Source organism: Anolis sagrei, chromosome 3 (assembly GCF_037176765.1).
Source record: "Anolis sagrei isolate rAnoSag1 chromosome 3, rAnoSag1.mat, whole genome shotgun sequence".
Taxonomy (NCBI): Eukaryota; Metazoa; Chordata; class Lepidosauria; order Squamata; family Dactyloidae; genus Anolis; species Anolis sagrei.
Window position 1 is genome coordinate 28,314,610 of NC_090023.1, and position 21,999 is coordinate 28,336,608.

The 21,999-nt window shown below is 41.9% G+C and overlaps 1 protein-coding gene across 1 annotated transcript; it reads right to left on the reverse strand.

Annotated features, from left to right (window-relative positions):
• On the reverse strand, positions 1–8,237 carry EEF1AKMT1 (EEF1A lysine methyltransferase 1). The gene is made up of 5 exons (XM_060770953.2): positions 8,145–8,237; positions 7,798–7,977; positions 5,306–5,388; positions 3,551–3,831; positions 1–171 (listed from the first exon to the last, which is right to left on the reverse strand). Exons 2-5 carry the CDS (start codon positions 7,963–7,965, stop codon positions 29–31), a joined length of 675 nt encoding a protein of 224 aa, XP_060626936.2. The 5' UTR covers positions 7,966–7,977; positions 8,145–8,237; the 3' UTR covers positions 1–28.
• Between the last annotated feature and the right edge of the window lie 13,762 nt (positions 8,238–21,999).

Sequence of the window (21,999 nt, forward strand, 5' to 3'; positions counted from 1 at the left end):
TATGTCACAAATATTTTTATGCTTGTTGTCAAGAGACAGAATCTAAATCTAGTCCAGAATCATAATTCACATAACATCGAAACTCATTGGCTAAGTTTCGAGTATGTTTTGGAATAAACTTGCACATCTTCACACCAAGATACTTTGCAGCATGTTCTTCCATGACTGAACCTAAGAAAAAAAGAAAGAAAAAACAAATATGATTTAGTTTTTTAAAAAGAGCTCTTGGATCAGTCCAATTTAGCCTAGCATTGTTTCCAGCAATGGCCAATCAAATACTTGACTGAAAACCAGAAACAGGAGAATAATAATAATAATAATAATAATAATAATAATAATAATAATAATAACCACCTTTATTTCTACCCCGCCACCATCTCCCCGATGGGGACTCGGAGCGGCTTACATGGAGCCAAGCCCAGACAACATAATACAGCAATAAAATCAAAACATATACAACAGACAACAACAACATTATCAAAGAGACATTAAAAAGGAAAAAAAATCATAAAATAAACATTCTAATAAACACAATCAAGGTGGTGATGACAACTTTATTTATATGCTGCCATATCTCCCCTAGGGGACTCAAGAGTGGTTTCCACATATGCAAAATAATACAAAAACATAAAATATAAAACAAAAACATGGGCATAAACTGTTAACACAACATATAAGTAGGAGAAGTAGACAAAAGCCCATCTCTGCTGCCTACACCAACAACTGGAATCCAGAGATGCACTGACTCAAACTGTCCATTGTTTTGGAAACTATTTACGGAGCTGCGGTGGTGCAATGGGTTAAAACCTTGTGCTGCTGAACTGCTGACCTGAAGGTTGGATGAACTGCTGACCTTAAGGTCAGCAAGTTCGAATCCGCAAGCAACTCCTGCCTGTCAAGTTCCAGTTCTTGTCAACCTAGCAATTTGAAAACATGCAAATGTGAGTAGATACATAGGTACCGCTTCGGTGGGAAAAGGCAAAGAGATGCTCCAAGCAATCTTGCTGGCTACACAATCAAGAGGTGACAACACAGGCTCCTCAGCTTGAAAAAGGAGAAAGTGCCTCCCCAGAGCCAGAGATGAGCATCGCCTCCAGAAGCCGGAAATGAAAGGAGAAGCCTCTGCCTTTGTTTGTGACTGTGTGTCTCATTGCTGGTTTGTTTTTAAATCATTCATCTTTATTGTGAAATTTTATTTATTTACTTACTATATTTGTATACCACCCCTCTCAGCCTGGAGGCGACTCAAGGCGGTTTACATTTGGCAATCAATGTCCCACAAGATAAAATGCAGTCAAAAACCATTACATGTAATCATAGAATCAAAGAGTTGGAAGAGACCTCATGGGCCATCCAGTCCAACCCCCTGCCAAGAAGCAGGAACATTGCATTCAAATCTCCCCTGACAGATGGCCATCCAGCCTCTGTTTAAAAGTCTCCAAAGAAGGAGCCTCCACCACACTCTGGGGCAGAGAGTTCCACTGCTGAACGGCTCTCACAGTCAGGAAGTTCTTCCTCATGTTCAGTTGGAATCTCCTCTCTTGTAGTTTGAAGCCATTGTTCCATGTCCTAGTCTCCAGGGAAGCAGAAAACAAGCTTGCTCCCTCCTCCCTGTGGCTTCCCCTCACATATTTATACATGGCTATCATATCTCAGCCTTCTCTTCTTCAGGCTAAACATGCCCAGCTCCTTAAGCCGCTCCTCACAGGGCTTGTTCTCCAGACCCTTAATCATTTTAGTTGCCCTCCTCTGGAAACATTCCAGCTTGTCAATCTCTCTCTTCAATTGTGGTGCCCAGAATTGGACACAATATTCCAGGTGTGGTTTAACCAAAGCGGAATAGAGGGGTAGCATTACTTCCCTAGATCTAGACACTATGTTCCTTTTGATGCAGGCCAAAATCCCATTGGCTTTTTTTGCCGCCACATTGCATTGCTGGCTCATGTTTAATTTGTTGTCCACAAGGACTCCAAGATCTTTTTCACACGTACTATAATATAAACCATATAAAAACAATAAACAATTAAGACAGCTAAAACCATTAATTTTAGGTAATTTACATAAGATAAGGGGAAGAGGGGGAAAAAGGAGAGAGAAATCATATTGTATATGATTGTAAAATTGGCCCAACTTCTCAGCTCAAAGGCTTCAGACATCAGATGTACTTCATTTCATTTTCCACCAATATCAATTCCTTATTTAAACATGTCTCCATAAAAATTCATTTGAAACTACTTTCCAAGCCCTTCCTTTTCATTTAAAATTATCTTATTTGTATATTAACCCCTGTATTCATTTAATGCCACTTCTCTTTGTCACTTTTGACTTGACATTTCTCCATAGTCTTTCCCCACTTAATAAACTGAGTTACAGTGAAAATGCTGCCCTCAAGTGGTCACTTTCAACACACCACCTGTAAGAGAAGGGCTCCCAATATAATTACTTTTATCTAGATGCTATCCAAATTCATAAAAATAGAAACCTATTTTAGATGAAAAACAAATCTATAGTAGCAATACTACTACTACTATCACTACTAACAACAACAACAACAACGGAATCAAAGACAAAGAGATGAGGGACAATCAAAAACTACAAACTGATATTTGTACTTATCTGAAGCAGGCCTGGGCAAACTTCGGCCCTCCAGGTGCTTTGGACTTCAACTCCAACAATTCCTAACAGCCTCAGGCCCTTTCCTTTTCCCCCTCAGTCACTTAGGACCAGAGGATGTTAGGAATTGTGGGAGTTGAAGTCCAAAACACCCGGAGGGCCAAAGTTTGCCCAAGCCTGATCTAGAGGATTGCTCCAACATGGGGCAGGGATCTATCTATCTATCTATCTATCTATCTATCTATCTATCTATCTATTTACTGTATTTGTATACCGCCTTTCTCAGCCAATTGGTGACTCAAGGAGGTTTCCAACAAATCAGTATACATAAAACATAATAGAGATAAAAAACATTAAACAGTATAAGACATCACAAAAGCAATAAAAACAACATCATCAGTGTCTCATTATTCTCAAGCATTGTCCAATTCCATTGTCAGGTCATTCGATTTCCTATATTAGCTACTCTGTATTTGTAAACGCTTGCTCGAATAGCCACGTTTTAACTTGCCTCCGAAATGTCAAGAGGGAGGGAGCAGATCTGATCTCCCTAGGGAGGGTGTTCCATTGCCGAGGGGCCACCACTGAGAAGGCCCTGTCTCTCGTCCCCACCAAACGTGCTTGTGACGAAGGCGGGACCGAGAGCAGGATGATCTTAAAGTCCTCAACAATGGACTATGATTCTGGAGAACAGGGTTCAAATCCTTGTTCAGCCATGAAAACCCATGGCATGTCTCCCAGCCAGTTCCACATTCTTAGCCACAGAAAACCCTGCTTTAAGATCACTATAAGTTAGCAACAACTCAAAGGCACATAACATCAAATTATCTGGAGGGCGTAGTAGAAATGATGGCACTGATGAATTACAGGCTCATTTTGCCTTCTCTTTACATTACAAACAATGGAACAACTGCACTGAAATAAAGGAATGTGATACCTGTACAAAGTAGAACCTTCCCTTTTGTTAGGTATTTTATAGTTTCTGCCGTTTTCCTCAGACACTCTTCGGACAAGTAGGGTGGGTCTGCTAGGACAATGTCAAAACTATGTTCTTGGAGGGTGGCTGGAAGATTCAAAGGATCGTTGTAATCATAGAAAACATACTCGGCTCCGTACACAGAAAATCTTTGGTCGTATTCCAATATACACGTTGAGAAATCATCGTTATTCTGTTCTTTCAGTTTTTGATAAATGCTGGGCGCACTAACGCAGGCTATCCTGAAAAAGATAAAGAAACAATTACGGAAGAGTTTCGGTTATTATTACCAGTATACGCAAAAGAAAAAGGTTGCTCTTTGAACTGCAACTCCCAGCATTCCTCAGCCAGTATGTGCGCTGTTTGTTTTTTTTAAAAAAAACTTGTCCAAGTTTCAAGTGTATCCTAACTAATTTCACAATATTAAAAAACAGGCAATAAATAATAATAATAATAATAATAATAATAATAATAATAATTATTATTATTATTATTATTATTGGCACAAGCCAGTAAAGGTGGTCCCAGTGGTGATCGGCACACTGGGTGCAGTGCCTAAAGACCTTGGCCTGCACTTAAACACAATCGGCACTGACAACATTACCATCTGCCAGCTGCAAAAGGCCACCTTACTGGGATCTGCACGCATTATTCGCTGATACATCACACAGTCCTAGACACTTGGGAATGTCCGACGTGTGATCCAATACAACAGCCAGCAGAGTGATCTTGTGTGCTGTGGACCAATCTTGTTGTGTTTCAAATAATAATAATAATTATTATTATTATTTATTTATTTATTTATTTATTTATACCCTGCCACTATCTCCCCAAGGGGACTCGGGGCGGCTTACATGAGGCCAAGCCCAGCAATACAACAATGCAAATATGTAACATAAAAATACAACAACAAAATAAAATAAAATAAAATACAAGAAACAGTATAAACATATCAGAACAATATAAAATCACAATATTTGAACACAGAAAGTTGATCACAGTGGACAAAAAAGAAGAACACTCAAGTAACAAAAGGATTACATCTCCCATGTAAATAAAATGAAAGCAACATGACCATCTGTCCGGCCATTTAGCACAGCAGGTTAATCATCAGCTGCTGTGGTTGACAGTTTGAAGCTGGGTCAGGGTGAGCTCCTGACATTCAGTCAAGCTCCCTGTCCATTCTAGCAGATCGAAAACAGCCATGTGAGTGTTAGGGAAAACTACTCTAAATTAAATAAAAGCATCCAAAAATATAAACAGGATACAAAAAGGTGAGCATTGGTTTATTAGTGAGCAGAGCGTGAAGTGCCGTGTGATGTGGCTGTAAAGAATTCAGTGCTTAGGAGGCAAACATGCAGAGTCCAATCTTAAAAAATCACAAAGAGTTTATTGTTGAAGGCTTTCATGGTTGGAATCACTGGGTTGTTGTAGGTTTTTCCGGCTATATGGCCAGTTCATATTTGCATGTTTCAAACTGCTAGGTTGGTAAAGCTGGGGCTAACAAAGGGAGCTCACCCTTTCCTGCAGATTTGAACCACCAACCTTGTGGTCAGCAAGTTCTGCAGCCTAGCAGTTTAACCCGCTGTACCACCATGGCCCCTTCTATATTATATACAATGCTGAAGTGATAAAGACCATTAATGTTTTAGTCCTGTGCATTTATCATATTAATCCACAAAGCCAAGCGACATGTGACATGATTTGTAACCTTACCTGCCACCTTTTCCAACTGCTCTTACAGCCTCTTTCGCCAAACGCTCTGCAGTTTCAGTATCATACCAAAACTGGCTCAGTTGCTGCAGGTAATAATTCACAAATGTTAACGGTGGCACACTTTCTGTATAGTAACATATAGAAAACATCAGTTTACAGACTAAAAACATAAAAATAAGAAAATCCAGAAAGCTGAGCTAGGTAGAAGCAATGCAAACTATGCATACTATCTTTAAAAACAAGGCGCTAAAGTGCAGGAGATGTTTGCAGCAATATCTGCATTCCAAATTCACATTTGGTAACCAATATTGAAAATGGGGACTACTGGGTCTGATTGCTTTGTTGCTTGTGTAATTGTAAATTCGGTTTTATCTTTTGGTTTATGTCCCTACTGAGGAGATAAGACAGGATACAAATAATACCTCATTCATTCATTCATTCATTCATTCAATTTGTACTTTCTCTACTCCGAAGGGGACTCAAGGCGGTTTTACATATGGCCCTCTCTTGGTTCCTGTTCCTTATCCAGATCCTTGTTCTTAAGACAAAACTATATTAAAAAGATAGGTTTTGCGTCTTGATGTTAAATGAGGACTTCAGTTGTCCTTATCCATGCCCAAAGGGCAACTCCTCAAATCTTCCAAAACTGGTGTTTGCTTCAAATAAGTCTGGGACAATGAACTGCACTGAAACAAAGTGTTTTTTAACAAGCAAACAACATTTTTTGTATTGGTAGATGCATTTCTATCTACATAAAAATCAAGTACAACAAAAAGCACCGGGACTGTGGCGCAGCTGGCTGAGTGTCAGCTGCATTAAGATCACTTCTGACCACAAGGTCATGAGTTCGAAGCCAGCCCAGGTCGGAGTGAGCTTCCAACCAATTGTGTAGCTTGTTGTCGACCTTTGCAACCCGAAAGACAGTTGCATCTGTCAAGTAGGAAAATTAGGTACCATCTATGTGTGGGGAGGCTAATTTAACAAAATTTATGAGGCCATAAAAAAGACTCCAGCAAAGCACTCCAGCAAAAGCATACGGGGAATGCGGAAGTACTCCATCAGCGTTGCAGATGGACAATGAAAGCGACAACCCCCCTGGCGGCCAGAAAAGTTAAATAGCCTCTGACTGTCTGTCTATTTCTGCTGTGTGTCTTTGGCATTGAATGTTTGCCATATATGTGTACATTGTAATCCACCCTGAGTCCCCTGCGGGGTGAGAAGGACGGAATATAAATACTGTAAATAAAAAATAAATAAAAAGAAATGCAAATTTACATCCAAGATAGATGAAGACATTTGTCGAAGGCTTTCATGGCCAGAATCACTGGGTTTGGAATCCCACTGGAGCATTGCAGCGCACCCAAATACCTGGGAGTCACTCTGGACCGTGCTCTGACCTACAAGAAGCACTGCCTGAATATCAAGCAAAAAGTGGGCGCTAGAAACAATATCATAAGAAAGCTGACTGGCACAACCTGGGGATCACAACCAGACACAGTGAAGACATCTGCCCTTGCGCTATGCTACTCTGCTGCTGAGTATGCATGCCCAGTGTGGAACACATCTCACCACACTAAAACAGTGGATGTGGCTCTTAATGAGACATGCATTATCACGGGGTGTCTGCGCCCTACACCACTGGAAAAATTACACTGTTTAGCCGGTATTGCACCACCTGACATCCGCTGGGAAGTAGCAGCCAACAGTGAAAGGACTAAGGCAAAGACATCTCCAGCTCATCCCTTGTTTGGGTATCAGCCAGCACATCAATGACTTAAATTAAGAAATAGTTTTCTAAGATCTACAGAGACACTCGCTGGAACACCTAAGCAAGCGAGAGTCCAAAAGTGGCAGGTTAAAACCCAGAACCTCGATCAATGGCTGATACCAAATGAGAGACTCCCCCCTGGGCACACAGAGGACTGGGCGACTTGGAAGGCGCTGAACAGACTGTGCTCTGGCACCACGAGATGCAGAGCCAATCTTAAGAAATGGGGCTACAAAGTGGAATCCACGACATGCGAGTGTGGAGTAGAGCTACATGCCTGAATACTGGGTTTGGTGAGCTTTCCGCTCTGTATGGCCACATTCCAGAAGCATTCTCTCCTGAGGTTTCACCTACATCTATGGCAGGCATCCTCAGAGGTTGTGAGGTCTGTTGGAAAGTAGGCAAGTTTATATATGTACCTGTGGAAAGGGTGGGAGAAAGAATTCTTGTCTGTTTGTGGCAAGTGGGAATGTTGCAATTAGCCACCATTGAATACCCTGGCAGCTTCATAGTCTGGCTGCTTCCTGTCCGGGGGAATCCTTTGTTGGAAGGTGTTAGGTGGCTGGAAGCAGTCAGGCTTTGAAGGTGCAAGGCTATTTAATGCCTGAAAAGCTCAAAGCAACCTAAAGACCTTTTGTTTTACCCTTCGTTGCCTTGTTGGAGACCACTCTCCTCACTACTTCCACCTGTACACGTGTTAATACTATTTGAGTGGCCTGCTTACCCAGTTCTCTTCTATCAAACCAAGAGGACAGTTGTCTGATCCTCCTGCTATCTTGATGCTTTCTTCTTTCTGCTGCTGTTCCATATAGAACTCTTGCAGAGCAGCTAAGGCTTCAGAGGAAAGCTGGGGGACATCATCATCATCATCCTCCTCTTTGCAGTCACACATGTTTGTAAACACCTTGCAAGGAAAAACAGAATTTTCAAGATACAGGGACTGGCTAGAACACTGAAACCCTTTTTGCTTGAGATGAGAGAAGTCCCTGTCTTGCTCTCAGCAATATGAAACAGAGAATGAAAGATTACCATCCCTTCTTCCATTCCTCCTCCTCTCTCTCTTCCACTTACCCGGCTCTCCACTCCTCCTTTCCCCTTCCTTCCTTCCTTCCTTCTTCCTTTCCCTCCAGCCTGGCTTAGGCTCCGCCTCTCCTGGCCAAACAGCAGGGCGGGCTCCCTCTAGTGGCGCCTGCTGAGAAGCACAAAGACAGCCATGCTGACTCTGAAACAGTGTGAGGCAGGCCCCACAGAGCTGGAGAAGGGAGAAAGGGGAGGGGGAGGGAGGTAGACAGGAAGAAAAGAAAGAGGGAGGGAGGGAGGAGGAAGGAAGGAAGGAAGGAAGGAAGGAAGGAAAGATGGAAGGAAGGAAAGATGGAAGGAAGGAAAGATGGAAGGAAGGAAGAACGGACAGAAGGAAGGAAAGAAAGAGGGAGGGAGGGAGGGAGGGAGGAAAGAAAGACGGAGGGAGAAAGGAAGGAAAGAGGAAGGAAGGAAGGAAGGAAGGAGAAAGGAAGGAAAGAGGAAGGAAGGAAAGAAGGAGAAAAGGAAGGGAGGAAGGAAAGAAGGAAGAAAAGGAAGGGGAAGAAAGGAAGAAGGAAGGAGGGACGAAAGGGAGGAATGCAGGAGGAAAGAAGGAAGAAAGGAAGGAAAGAGGAAGGAGGAAGAAAGGATGGAAGGAAGGAGGAAGGAAAGAGGAAGAAAAGGAAGGGGAAGAAAGGAAGAAGGAAGGAAGGACGAAAGGGAGGAATGCAGGAGGAAAGAAGAAAGAAAGGAAGGAAAGAGGGAGGAGGAAGAAAGGATGGAAGGAAGGAGGAAGGAAAGAGGAAGAAAAAAAGGAGGGAGGGAGGAAAGAAGAAAGAATGGAAGGAAACAGGGAAGAGGAAGGAAGGAAGAACGGACAGAAGGAAGGAGAAAGGAAGGAAAGAAAGAAAGAGGGAGGGAGGAAAGAAAGACGGAAGGAGAAAGGAAGGAAAGAGGAAGGAAGGAAGGAAGGAAGGAAGGAAGGAAGCTCCTTCTTTGGAGGCTGGATGGCCATCTGTTGGGGGTGCTTTGAATCTGATTCTCCTGCATCTTGGCAGGGGGTTTGACTGGATGACCCATGAGGTATCTTCCAACTCTGTGATTCTAAGAAGGAAGAAAAGAAAGAAAGAGGAAAAAAAGGAAATGAAAAGGAATGGAAGGACGAAGAAGGGAAAGGAAAAGGAGGGAAGGGAGAAAGAAAAAGAAAAGGGGCGGGGGAGGTATGAAGGGAGGGAAAAAGAAAGAAGGAATGAAAGCAGGGGATATCCCAGGCATGGGCGAACTTGAGCCCGCCAGGTGTTTTGGACTTCAACTCCCAAATTCCTAACAGGCTATCTATCGGCTGTTATATCTGTTTGTATACCACAAGAGAAGATTCTGCTCCAAAGGATTTTTGGCTCCTCTGAAAGGTCATGCTTTTCTAAAAGTTATGATCTCCAAAAGGTGTTTTACAAAAGGTTATGAATTCCATTTTCCAAAATTAATAATTAGTCTACTCTAAATTAATAAGATTTCTGCTGTCCCAGCCAAAGAACTCAGATCTACGTCCCAGTTTTTTTCTTTTAAAATGATCTCTTATGTATTTATGTATTGCCGAAGGCCAGAATTACTCAGTTGTTATTTTTCTGGGCTGTATGGCCATGTTCCAGAAGCATTCTCTCCTGACGTTTCACCTGCATCTTGACTTTGAGGTAGGTGTGAATATTTCAATTGGCCACCTTGATTAGCACTTAATGGCCTGGGAGTTTCAAGGTCTGGCTTCTTACCTTCTGGGGAAATCCTTTGTTGGGAGGTGATTAGCTGGCCCTGATTATTTCTTGTCTGGAATTCCCCAGTTTTTTTTTAGTATTCTTTATTTACTGTTATGATTTTAGAGGTTTTTTTAAATATTGGTAGCCAGATTTTGTTCAATTTCATGATTTCTTCCTTTCTGTTGAAATTGTCCACATGCTTGTGGATTTCAATGGCTTCTCTGTGTAGTCTGACGTGGTGGTTGTGAGAGTGGTCCAGCATTTCTGTGTTCTCAAATCATATGCTGTGTCCAGGTTGGTTCATCAAGTGCTCTGCTATGGCTGACTTCTTTGGTTGAAGTAGTCTGCAGTGCCTTTGATGTTCCTTGAAATGCAATGCTGCATTTGGTGATCCCTATCAGGCTAGTAGCCGGGGGGGGGGGGGGCTTCAGCCCCCCTCCCCCCCCAAATTCTCAGGGTGGTCTGCGAGAAGGCCTTACTGGTTGTTGTTGTTCATTCGTTCAGTCGTCTCCAACTCTTCGTGACCTCATGGACCAGCCCACGCCAGAGCTCCCTGTCGGCCGTTACAACCCCCAGCTCCTTCAAGGTCAGTCCGGTCACTTCAAGGATGCCATCCATCCATCTTGCCCTTGGTCGGCCCTCTTCCTTTTGCCTTCCACTTTCCCCAGCATAATTGTCTTCTCTAGGCTTTCCTGTCTCCTCATGATGTGGCCAAAGTACTTCAACTTTGTCTCTAGTATCTTTCCCTCCAGTGAGCAGTCGGGCTTTATTTCCTGGAGGATGGACTGGTTGGATCTTCTCGCAGTCCAAGGCACTCTCAGCACTTTCCTCCAACACCACAGCTCAAAAGCATCGATCTTCCTTCGCTCAGCCTTCCTGAAGGTCCAGCTCTCACATCCGTAGGTTACTACAGGGAATACCATGGCTTTGACTAGGCGGATCTTTGTTGCCAGTCTGATGTCTCTACTCTTTACTATTTTATCAAGATTGGACGTTGCTCTCCTCCCAAGAAGTAAGCATCTTCTGATTTCCTGGCTACAGTCTGCATCTGCAGTAATCTTTGCACCTAGAAATACAAAGTCTGTCACGGCCTCCACGGTTTCTCCCTCTATTTTCCAGTTGTCAATCATTCTTGTTGCCATAATCTTGGTTTTTTTGACGTTTAGCTGCAACTCGGCTTTTGCGCTTTCTTCTTTCGCCTTACTGGTACATTATTTAAACTGTTATGTTTATTCATATCATGATCTGATCACCATGCTCAATATAACCCATATGCATGGGGGGATTGGGATAATGATACAAAACGTTTGCTAGGATAGATCCTGAGCCCCCCCCCCAAACCAAACTCAGCCCCCCCCCCCCAATCAAAATCCCTGGCTGTGGGCCAGGTCCCTATGTAGGCTTGTTGACAGCAGCATGCAAGACATAATCAGGGCTAATCACCTCCCAACAAAGAATTCCCCCAGGGGGGTAAGAAGCCAGACCTTGAAACTGCTAGGCCATTACATGCCAATCAAGGTGGCCAATTAAAACATTCACACCTAGCTCCAACAGACAAGAGTTCTTTCTCCCACCCTGGACATTCCTCAGAAACCCCATTTTCCTAATTTCCATCAGGTCTCACAACCTCTGAGGATGCCTGCCATAGATGTGGGCAAAAAGTCAGGAGAGAATGCTTCTGTAACATGGCCATACTGCCTGGAAAACTCACAACAACCCAGTCCTATGTATTTATTCATTCCCACTTTTCCTTTTTAAAACTATAGGTTAAGGTAGGCAAACATACCTACTTAAAAAAAGAATCCAAATCCACTCCTTGGTTTTTGGATGATTGTTAATAGATCAACAAGGATTTCTGACCGCAAGTCTGAAGTTGGGAAATCCCGGCAACAGAGCACAACTGCTAGGTGCTCAAAGTATTTTGCCAATATTATCCCTCATAATCCTCCCAAAGGGGTTGCATGCCACTGCCACATGTGAATGGCTAACACTTGATTGATTGCATTGTTAGACTGCTTCTCAAACAGTACTTCCCCAGCCTCCTAAAAGAGGTTTCCAAATATACTGTCAAAATATGTCCAATACAAAGCTGATAACTGGAGTGTTTCCAGTTCATGCTCGTTGCATGTATTACACAAAGGTTATGCTTATTATTAGGACTCCTGTTGTCATGTATTATCCTTCCACATTGATCTTACAGACCAGATCATTTTTAAATCTCCAGATTCCTGTGATGCCATTCTGGTTTTGACTGAAAAAAAGGAAATGAGGCCTGATGTTCACAGCAAAAATTACATAAGTTCAACAACAATAATTCTTGGTTTCATGGTGTTTAGGCTTGTTCCTTGGGGTTGGGTGCGGATTCAAAGAGTTGCATTGGATAGACCACATCGGCTCTCGTTTCTTAGATAAGGTGAGCATGGTTTTCTGTGGGCAAGCAGATGGCAACTGGTAGATGCTAGGGCAGTTTTTCAACCTTCCTAATGCTGCGACCCTTTAATACAGTTCCTCATGTTGTGGTGGCCCCCAACCATAAAATTATTTTTGTTGCTACTTCATAACTGTAATTTTGCTACTGTTATAAATCATCATGTAAATATCTGATGTGCAGAATTTCATTCACTGGACCAAATTAGGCACAAATACCCAATATGCCCAAATTTGAATACTGGTGGGGTGTAGGTGGAGGAACTGTGTCATTTGGGTGTTGTAGTTGCTGGGATTTATAGTTCACCTACAATCAAAGAGTATTCTGAACTCCGTCACCGATGGAATTGAACCAAACTTGGCACACAGAACTCCCATGAACAACAGAAAATACCAGAAGGTTTTGGTGGGTGTTGATCTTGTGTTTTGGAATTGTAGTTTACCTACATCCAGAGAGCACTGTGGACTTAAACAATGATAGATCTGGAACAAACTTGGCACGAATACTCAATATGCCCAAAAGTAAACACTGGTGGAGTTTGGGGAAGATAGACCTTGATATTTGGGAGTTGTAGTTGCTGGGATTTATAGTTCACCTACAATCAAAGAGCATTCTGAACTCCACCAACAACAGAATTGGGCCAAACTTCCCACACAGAACCCCTATACCTTGAAGGGACTTGCTGGAGTGAGCCTCCCTCCAGCCTCGCATGCTCTCCCTTGCCTGCACATGTGCACCACACTGCCATGCGCCGAGTACGCCTGCTCTCCCCTCCCCACTTGGAGTCTGAGAAGCAGCCCTCCCCTTGGCATATATTTCAATTAAATGAAGAGACAGGTTATTTTGACTTGCTTTCCTGAGACAATCGGCATTGGTTTTGTTGTTTTTAATACATATGCATTTATCAAAATATTTGCAAGACAATTCATTTCCAACAGCTGTAAAGTCACAAAAAGTGCATAAGAGCCTGAAGGCAGTCCATGTGGTACTTGAGCAGAACAGTCTTTTGTGAGGATAGTGAAACAATGAAAGCCTTTCACTGCAGCAGGGCTGATCTTATGAGATCTTCCTATGATGCTTCTGTTAAACACAATATAAGTTCAAAAGTAACAGAAATATTCTTTAAATGTCATGAAGAATGAACTGCAAATGCAATGATACTGAAAACAGACCAGGCATGACAGACTTATCTAAGGACCATTTCCGATCACGACCCCATTATGCTGCAGATTTTGTCTACGAAATTCTCTAGCAGAATTGCTCTATGAGATACATAACACATTTTATATTGTAGTTTTGTTTGTAATAGCCACACCCAGTTTCAACAAAAAATACAAGACAAGCCTGCTAAATAATGCCACTTTTTTTGGTAAGAGACAATGCAATGCATTTTAAAGTTGAAGACAGAAGCTCAGAGAGATTCATATATTTCAAGTAGAAACGACTCTAGATAGAACAAGAGATGTAATCTGCTGCTAAACTCCTCTACAATAGTTGTAGAATGATTCGGTAAAAGAACAAAACACAAATAAACATGAATTTAAAATGCTGACACTAAAGCACTAAACATATTCTACATTTATAAGCAAGTTTCAAATACAATTCAAATGGTCACAGCACTAAAAAAAATAAATGAGCAAACCCTACTGTCAATTAAAATTAAAGCTCTGGGGTTTCGTTATTCGGTCAGAAGGAACATTCTGATCAAAAAAGTTCAGAGTAAAAAGTGTTACTTTATGGCTGGAATCACTGGGCTGTTGTAATTTTTTTGGGCAATATGACCATGTTCTAGAAGCATTATCTCCTGACATTTCGCCTGCATTTATGACCTCAGTCTCTGAGGATGCTTGCCATAGATGCAGGCGAAATGTCAGGAGAGAATGCTTCTAGAACATGGCCATATATTCAAAATAACCCTACAACAACCCAGTGTTTCAGTATTTTTGTTGACCAGGCCATTTCACTTGGGTATCAGGAGTTTCCAACTTTTCAAGCTAAACCCGAAGCGCTCTGTGTCTCTTTTGCTTCAGAAAACCCTGTGAATTCATGGGGTTGCCATAAGTCAACTCGAAAGCACATACGTATGCACACCATTATACATGCGCACAGATATATATCAGGCCACATAAAAAGAAGCACAAAGGCTTTTCGTTCCCCCCAAATCACTCAAGTTTATTCCAGTCGATTAACATAAAGCATAAACTGCGGTGTGAAATGTTTTTGAGTTACTTTCAAACTGTTTCAGAAACAATTCATTCTTTTTCTGGAAAAGACAGAAAGGGATAAAGTAATAATTTGTTTTTCACTAGTAAAATAGAAATACAAACTACTAAAGCAAAAACAAAAAAGCTAGAATGAGAAGAGGGCTGATCTGTAAACTCAGGGGTCTCTAGTTTGTGGTAGACACTCGCTTGTCCAACCTTCGCTTATCCAACATGCAGTCTTATCCAACGCTCTTATCCAATGCTCCCCTTTTCCTCCAGCATTTCCCCTTCAATTAAAGGAGCGCTCCCCAAATCTCTCTCCATTCCCAGTAAGTGAAAAAGGCAAGAAAAGAAGGGAGGAAAGGGAGAAAATAGGCAGGACCGGAAGCAAAAGCATCCTCCCTCCTTCCCTCTGTGATTTCCATGCTCCTCTTCCACATCTGGGCACTTCCTGCCGGGCCGCTCTAGCCTTTGAATCCCTGTTGTTAGTATTCTAGGTGTTTAGCGGCATGTTGGACGAATTACAGTAGGAGACTCTGTATTATCTGACATTTTCGTTTATCCGATGTTCTCCCCCCCCCCCCCCCCGTTTATGTCGGTTAAGTGAGACTCTACTGTAGTTCTTTCTGATATCAGTTGAGCTTTTTAAAAGACATGGTTGTAACATTCATCGATATGCAAGCTTTAGGGAACCAAACCAGCAAAACAGTGACATCAATTGTTTGAGTTCCAATGATTTGAAAGCAAAATTTCAGTTTTTCTGGCTCACTGCAAGAGAAAAGACTTCACAGAATCTGAGTTGATACAAAGGCAATTGCATAATGCAATATTAATTGTACATAGTTGTTTCCTCTCGGTATTAAATGCATATTTAACTTATTACACCAACTACAAATGAGCATGTCCTTCTTGTATTGTGGGGACACAAAAGGGTTCTGAATTTGATCTTAAACATTCTTCTTGCATTGAGAACATTTTTTTATCATGTCAAAAGCAACTTGAGAAACTGCAAGTCATTTCTGGTGTGAGAACATTGGCCGTCTGCAAGGACGCTGCCCAGAGACGCCCTGATGTTTTACCATCCTGTGGGGAGGCTTCTCTCATGTCCCTACACGGGAAGCTGGAGCTGACTGACAGGAGCTCACCCCCACCTTGCAGACTCAAACTGCCAACTTTCAGGCCAGCAGTTCAGCCACCACAGGGGCTTAACCATTGCGCCACAGCGGCTCCTTTTGAAAGGAAAGAACAATTAAAAGCTCATTTTCAGGCCACAGAGCAAGTGGGATGTAATGCTGCTACCTATTTTGGGGTATATGCCATCTACTTTGATATGTTGTGAAATTCAGAAAGTCAGCATGAACAAGGAACTGAGTCAGACTTCATTAGTTTCAATACTCCTATCGCAACATAACTATTACGTGATTTTGCTGTTGTGTGCCTCCAAATAGTTTCCAACTTATGGTGACTCTATCAGAGGGTTTTCTAAGGCAAAGAGTTTGTGATCTGGCCAAAGAGTTTTCACGGCTGAGTGAGGATACAAACCCTGGTTTCCAGAGTCATAGTCCAAAACTCAAACTGCGACACCGTGTTTACATAAATGAATACAGCATTACACCCCTGAAGAGGAATATCCTATAGAGTGTCACCTTCAAGAGAATGGAATGAAAACCAATTGTGCTTGCCTGAAAAGTGATTTTGCCTATTTGCAAGAACTTGTGGACTAGATGAGGATAAAAGATCATGCACTAATTAATCAGGCAGGGATCCTTAAACTTTTTTGTCCCATGGACCCTTTTGCCGGTCAGGTGAAAACCACAGAGCACTTCTCAGAATGTAGCGGCATGTCTTTAATTTAAATTTTAGGATTATTCAATGTTACATTGCACAAAGATAATTGATTCCCCCCCCCCCCCCCCAATTCAAGCTCAAAGACCCCCTCTGATACATTTCCATGGATCCTGGTTATGAACCCCTGACTTAGGCCCTTCCAGACAGACCCTATATCCCAGGATCTGTTCCCACATTTTGTTTATCCCAGATTATCTGGCATTGCCGACTCATATAATCCAGTTTAAAGCAGAAAATCTGGGATCAGTTCCTGGGATATAGAGCCTTTCTGGAAGAGCCCTTAGAGAACAGTTTTCAAAGGAGCATTGCTGTAAAGTTGAATCTCAAATTTCAGATAACCATAGAAATACCAGCCAATGAATTTATCAAAAAGTTGAACCATAGTCTGTTTGGGACTGTCTTAATCTGCCAGGATTCTTTTTCAAATTATCATCTTCTATCATACAGATTACACATGCTATTTCCCCTGAATTACATTCTGCCCTAAGGTGGAACTGGGGAACACATACTACTACTTACAACCAACTTTGTTATTCTTGTCAATATATCAATTATTAATGTACAATAGTCATACTAATTAGTGATGAAGTAACAAGAATTTCTTTCAGTTTTGACTGATAAAAATGATTTTTAAAAACCCAACTGGCATTTTGGATATGACCCATTTCATAATTATTTTTATGCCAAGGGATTTGAGGCTAAATGAGAACAAAGGAGTCCAATTCCTCAAATGTATGATGGCAAAAGCTTATGTTACCAACTTCTTTCTCTCTGTTTCAAAAGTGATGCAAGCTCTCTTTGCATACTGATCCAGACTAACACAGCTATGCCTTTGGATAATTATTTTAACGGTTTGAAGGATATTTAGTCTGTTGTATTGCATATATGAGGCTGCGGTGGCACATTAGGTTAAACCGCTGAGCTGCAGAAGATTGGCAGTTCAAAACCGTGGGACAGGGTGAGCTCCTGATGTTAGCCGCAGTTCCTGCCAACCTAGCAGTTCAAAAACATATGTGAGTAGATAAATAGGTAGTTTCGGTGGGAAGGTAATGGCACTCCATGCAGTCATGCCGGCCACATGACCTAGGAGGCATCTATGGACAACACCGGCTCTTTGGCTTAGAAATGGAGATGAGCATGACCCCAGAGTCGGAAGGAATAGGCTAGACGAGGGGAAACCTTTACCTTTACTTATTGCGTGCGCATGCATATATATATATATATATATATATATATATATATATATATATATATATATATAGTGTCAGGAGCGACTTGAGAAACTACAAGTCGCTTCTGGTGAGAGAATTGGCCGCTTGCAAATACATTGCCCAGAGGATGCCTGGATGCTTTTAACCATCCTTTGGGAGGCTTATCTCATGTCCACACGAGAAGCTGGAGCTGACAGATGGGAGCTCACCCTACTCCCCAGATTCGAACCGCCGATCTTTCGATCAGCAGTCCTGCCAGCACTGCGGGTTCCTACTTATATATTAGGAATATTAGTAATCTTCTCTTCACCAAAGCTTATGAAAGACAAAACCGCTGCCATTAAAATTCCAGATGCTTTTCTCACTGTGATATTTACTAAACGAAATATGGCAGTTAACATTTTCATTTAAAGAAAATTGGGCTAATAAATTTTGGTAGGATGCCTTTAAAAATTCTCCATTTAGATGACATAGCCATTTCCAGATATATAGTTGAATCATCAACTAAGGTTCTGTGACATATCAGTCTGCATTTATGGAGTTGTTTTTTGCACATGAAGAACTCTTTGTGAATTAGATGGAAGCTCAGACTTACATTCCTGAGCCATAACAAATTTTTCTCAGTCGTGAAAATTGCAAATGTTTATCATCAAAGGCATAACAGTTTGAGCTTGACAAAAAATCCCCTGCACTTGTGTTTTTACATTATCCCAGAGAGCAACGTGTGGCCTCAAATGAATCTGCCTTGAAAGATCTAGCCATCAGTGGAGTGGAGTCACTGCTCTTCATCCCCAAAATGAATGAATGGTTGGAAATTAAACCTTGAACCAAGATTAAAGAGTGAATGAGAAGTAGGTACAATACGCTTAGCCTTACAACACCAGCACATCATGGAAGTTGCTTTCTGTTTCAAAGCATCATGTTTGATAAGTTCAGTTAGCCTTATTCTGTCTTATATAACCTTATCAACAAGTGGGTTGCTCTGAGTTTTCCAGGCTGTATGGCCATGTTCCAGAAGCATCCTCTCCTGACGTTTCGCCCACATCTATGGCAGGCATCCTCTGAGGTTGTGAGGTTTGTTGGAAACTAGGCAAGTGGGGTTTATATATCTGTGGAATCTCCAGGGTGGGACTAAAAACTCTTGTCTGCTTGAGGCAAGTGTGAATGCTGCAATTGATCACCTTGATTAGCATTGAATAGCCTTGCAGCTTCAAGGCTCTGCTGCTTCCTGCCTGGGGGAATCCTTTGTTGAGAGGTAATTAGCTGGCCCTGATTGTTTCTTGTCTGGAGTTCTCTTGTTTTTGAGTGTTGTTCTTTATTTACTGTCCTGATCTTAGAGTTTTTTTTTAAATAGTGGTAGCCAGATTTTGTTCATTTTTATGGTTTCTTCCTTTCTGTTGAAATTGTCCACATGCTTGTGGATTCCAGTGGCTTCTTTGTAGTCTGACATGGTGGTTGTTAGAGTGGTCCAGCACTGTTGTGTTCTCAAATAAAATGCTGTGTCCAGGTTGGTTCATCGGGTGCTCTGCTATGGCTGACTTCTCAGGTTGAAGTAGTCTGCAGTGCCTTTCCTGTTCCTTGATTCGTGTTTGAGCAATGCTGCATTTGGTGGTCCCTATGTCCACAGCTGCATAGTATACACTAGACTCCTGCAGAGGTGAGGGGATCCCTCGTTCTTTGCTGAATGTAGCATTTGTTGGACTACACACAGAAGCCACTGAAATCCACAAGCATGTGGACACTTTCAACAGAAAGGAAGAAACTATGAAAATGAACAAAATCTGGCTACCAATATTAAATAAAAATCAATCTAAAATAATAACAGTAAATAAAAAGCCGCACTCAAAAACAGGGGAATTCCAGACAAGAAACAATCAGGGCCAGCTAACACCTCCCAACAAAGGATTCCCCCAGGCAGTAAGAAGCCAGACCTTGAAACTGCTGGACCATTAAATGCTAATCAAGATGACCAATTGAAACATTTACACCAACTTCGAACAAACAAGTCCTTTTTTCCACCCTGGACATTTCACAGATATATAAACTCAATTTTCCTAGTTTCCAACAGACCTCACAACTTCTGAGGATGCCTGTCATAGATGCAGGCGAAACGTCAGGAGAGAATGCTTCTGGAACATGGCCATACAGCCCAGAAAACTCGTAACAACCCATTTTTTAAAAAAAGCTCTTGAAATCTCTCATTTTTCAAAGCATGTCTGAACTCAGTGTTAACAATTCCTCAAAAATATCACATGGCTTAAATTAACAGCCAACTGAAATGCGTTATGTTTTTATTGACTTCGGTGGGCTTTGTTTGTGGCCCACTAACAAAAGTACATATCATCCCATTCAAGACTGCTTTCTTGTAAAGACATGGACAGAATCCAACTAATAGAGCTCTCTCTCCACTGTGGGAAAGGGGCATTCACACCAACATGAATTTCCAGAGATATTGCAATCTCTCAGAAATGATGGAAACGCTGACATTCAGAAGGCAAAAGAGACATAACATGACATCTGAAAATATGCTGGACAGGGAAGGATAAAATAGGTTATTCATATTTTTAAAAATACAAAAACAAGAAAGATAGACTTTTTTTTTTAGAAATCACTGTTACAAAACCTCAGATAAAAATGTACTGGACAGAGTCCCTTTAATATCATATACATTGAAAATGAGGAAATAAATTTAAGATTACACACAACCCTTGATAACTATTGATTTTAGGAACGACCCACCAAACATTGCTGTGCACAAGTTCTATTTGTTTTTTTGTGTCGAACTGCACAGAAGCCTGGGATATGTAGGTCTAAAATGGAGGTTGCACAGCAGCAGTGTCGGACTTGCCAGATAGGAAGGTATATTCACATCAGCAATGCTTCTAGAGCAGGCATGAGCAAACTTTGGCCCTCCAGGTGTTCTGGACTTCAACTCCCACAATTCCCAACAGCCTCAGGCCCCTTCCTCCCCCCCCCCCCCGCTTAAGAATCAGAAAATATATGCAAATTAGTAGATCAAGATAGCTCATGAATGGACCAACATGGGCCTTCCTGGTGTTTTGGACTTCAATTCCCACCATTCCTAAGAGCCTCGGGCCTTTTCCTTTCCCCCCGTCAGGTGCTTAAGTGGAAAAGGAAAGGGAAAAGGAAAAGGAAGGGGCCTGAGGCTGTTAGGAATGATTGGAGTTGAAGTCCAAAACACCTGGAGGGCCCAAGTTTGCCCATACCTGTTCTAGACAGACCTTGCATTGTGTACATTCAGACATTTGAGAGCCAGGCACCAATTTTCTATCCTGGAGCTGTGATACACATTTCAGTTCTATTCAAACTGTTCGCTAATTCTGGAACTTGTTTCTAAAAGGTACACGTTTGCCTAGTTTCCAACAGATCTCACAACCCCTGAGGATGCCTGCTATAGATGAGGGTGAAATGTCAGGAGAGAATGCTTCTGGAACATGGCCATACAGCCCAGAAAACCCTCAGCTACCTTATGGTTTGGTTGTTGGAAATGTACTTCATGCCCAAATTGTGGTCTTTAGTTTGGAGGTAAACAATGGTGAACAGTAACCATCACTTCAAACTAATACAGACAAGGAAGTATAAAAGGAAACTAAGTACATCAAGGGAAAAACAGAATGGATGAATCCGGAGCATGTTTCTGAAGGTCAAGCCGCTAGTTGGTAGTGAGGTCTGACTTGAGCCATGCTCTAATCAGTCTTCCTGGTCTTATTTAAGGGGAAAACGTGCTCCAGGCAGTCTTCATTTAATATGATGGGAACAGAAAAGAGAGGATGCATTTTGCAGAAAGAGTGGCATATCCCTCCCTTGACTTCTAAATTCATGGCTTGCCAAGAAGGAATTCAAGAAGTTACGTTTTGGACCCTTACAACACTCTGCAATGCCAGAGATTTCAAACACATGTTAATTCCAGAGAATGTGATTAAATTTTGAGATGATTAGCTCTAGAATGGCACAGAATTGCAAACATGATGCTATAAAGAGGCATATGTTGTTTTTTTTAAAAAAATGTTAAAATCACTACCATGACATATCCAATAGTACAGGCCTTGCAGAGTATGAAATACCAAGGCCTTGGAGACCAACTCTCTCCTTCCTTCATTAAAATGGTGCATTTTTAACAGCTGCATAATGCATTTACATTGGTTGAGTTTGGCTTGTAACAACTAGCAAATTCCCTGCTTTCGATATTCTCGAGTTCCTGCCGCTTTGTTCCCATGGCAACCTCGTATTTGGTGGGCGCGGGATGAAACCATACCGGTAATCTTAAATCTTTAAAGTGCCAGCACACTGAACAAAATGGGATCAGAGCAGCAGAAGGCAGGACCCTGGATCCAAAGGCAGTGGCGAGCCATCAGGCCCCGGTCCTGTATTCTGAATTTTGAAATCAAACACGCACGGCCCACAGCTAGAGGAGTTTGACACTATAATACTCTAGCCATCGGA

What these genes read in the sequence shown, in the direction of transcription:
- EEF1AKMT1 (XM_060770953.2), bottom strand. Translation starts at nt 7,965, where the DNA reads ATGTGTGACTGCAAAGAGGAGGATGATGATGATGATGTCCCCCAGCTT. An exon ending in GTTTGATAGAAGAGAACTGG is followed by an intron (nt 5,389 to 7,797) that starts GTAAGCAGGCCA and finishes TATTACCTGCAG; the next exon opens with CAACTGAGCCAGTTTTGGTA. An exon ending in GCAGTTGGAAAAGGTGGCAG is followed by an intron (nt 3,832 to 5,305) that starts GTAAGGTTACAA and finishes TATCTTTTTCAG; the next exon opens with GATAGCCTGCGTTAGTGCGC.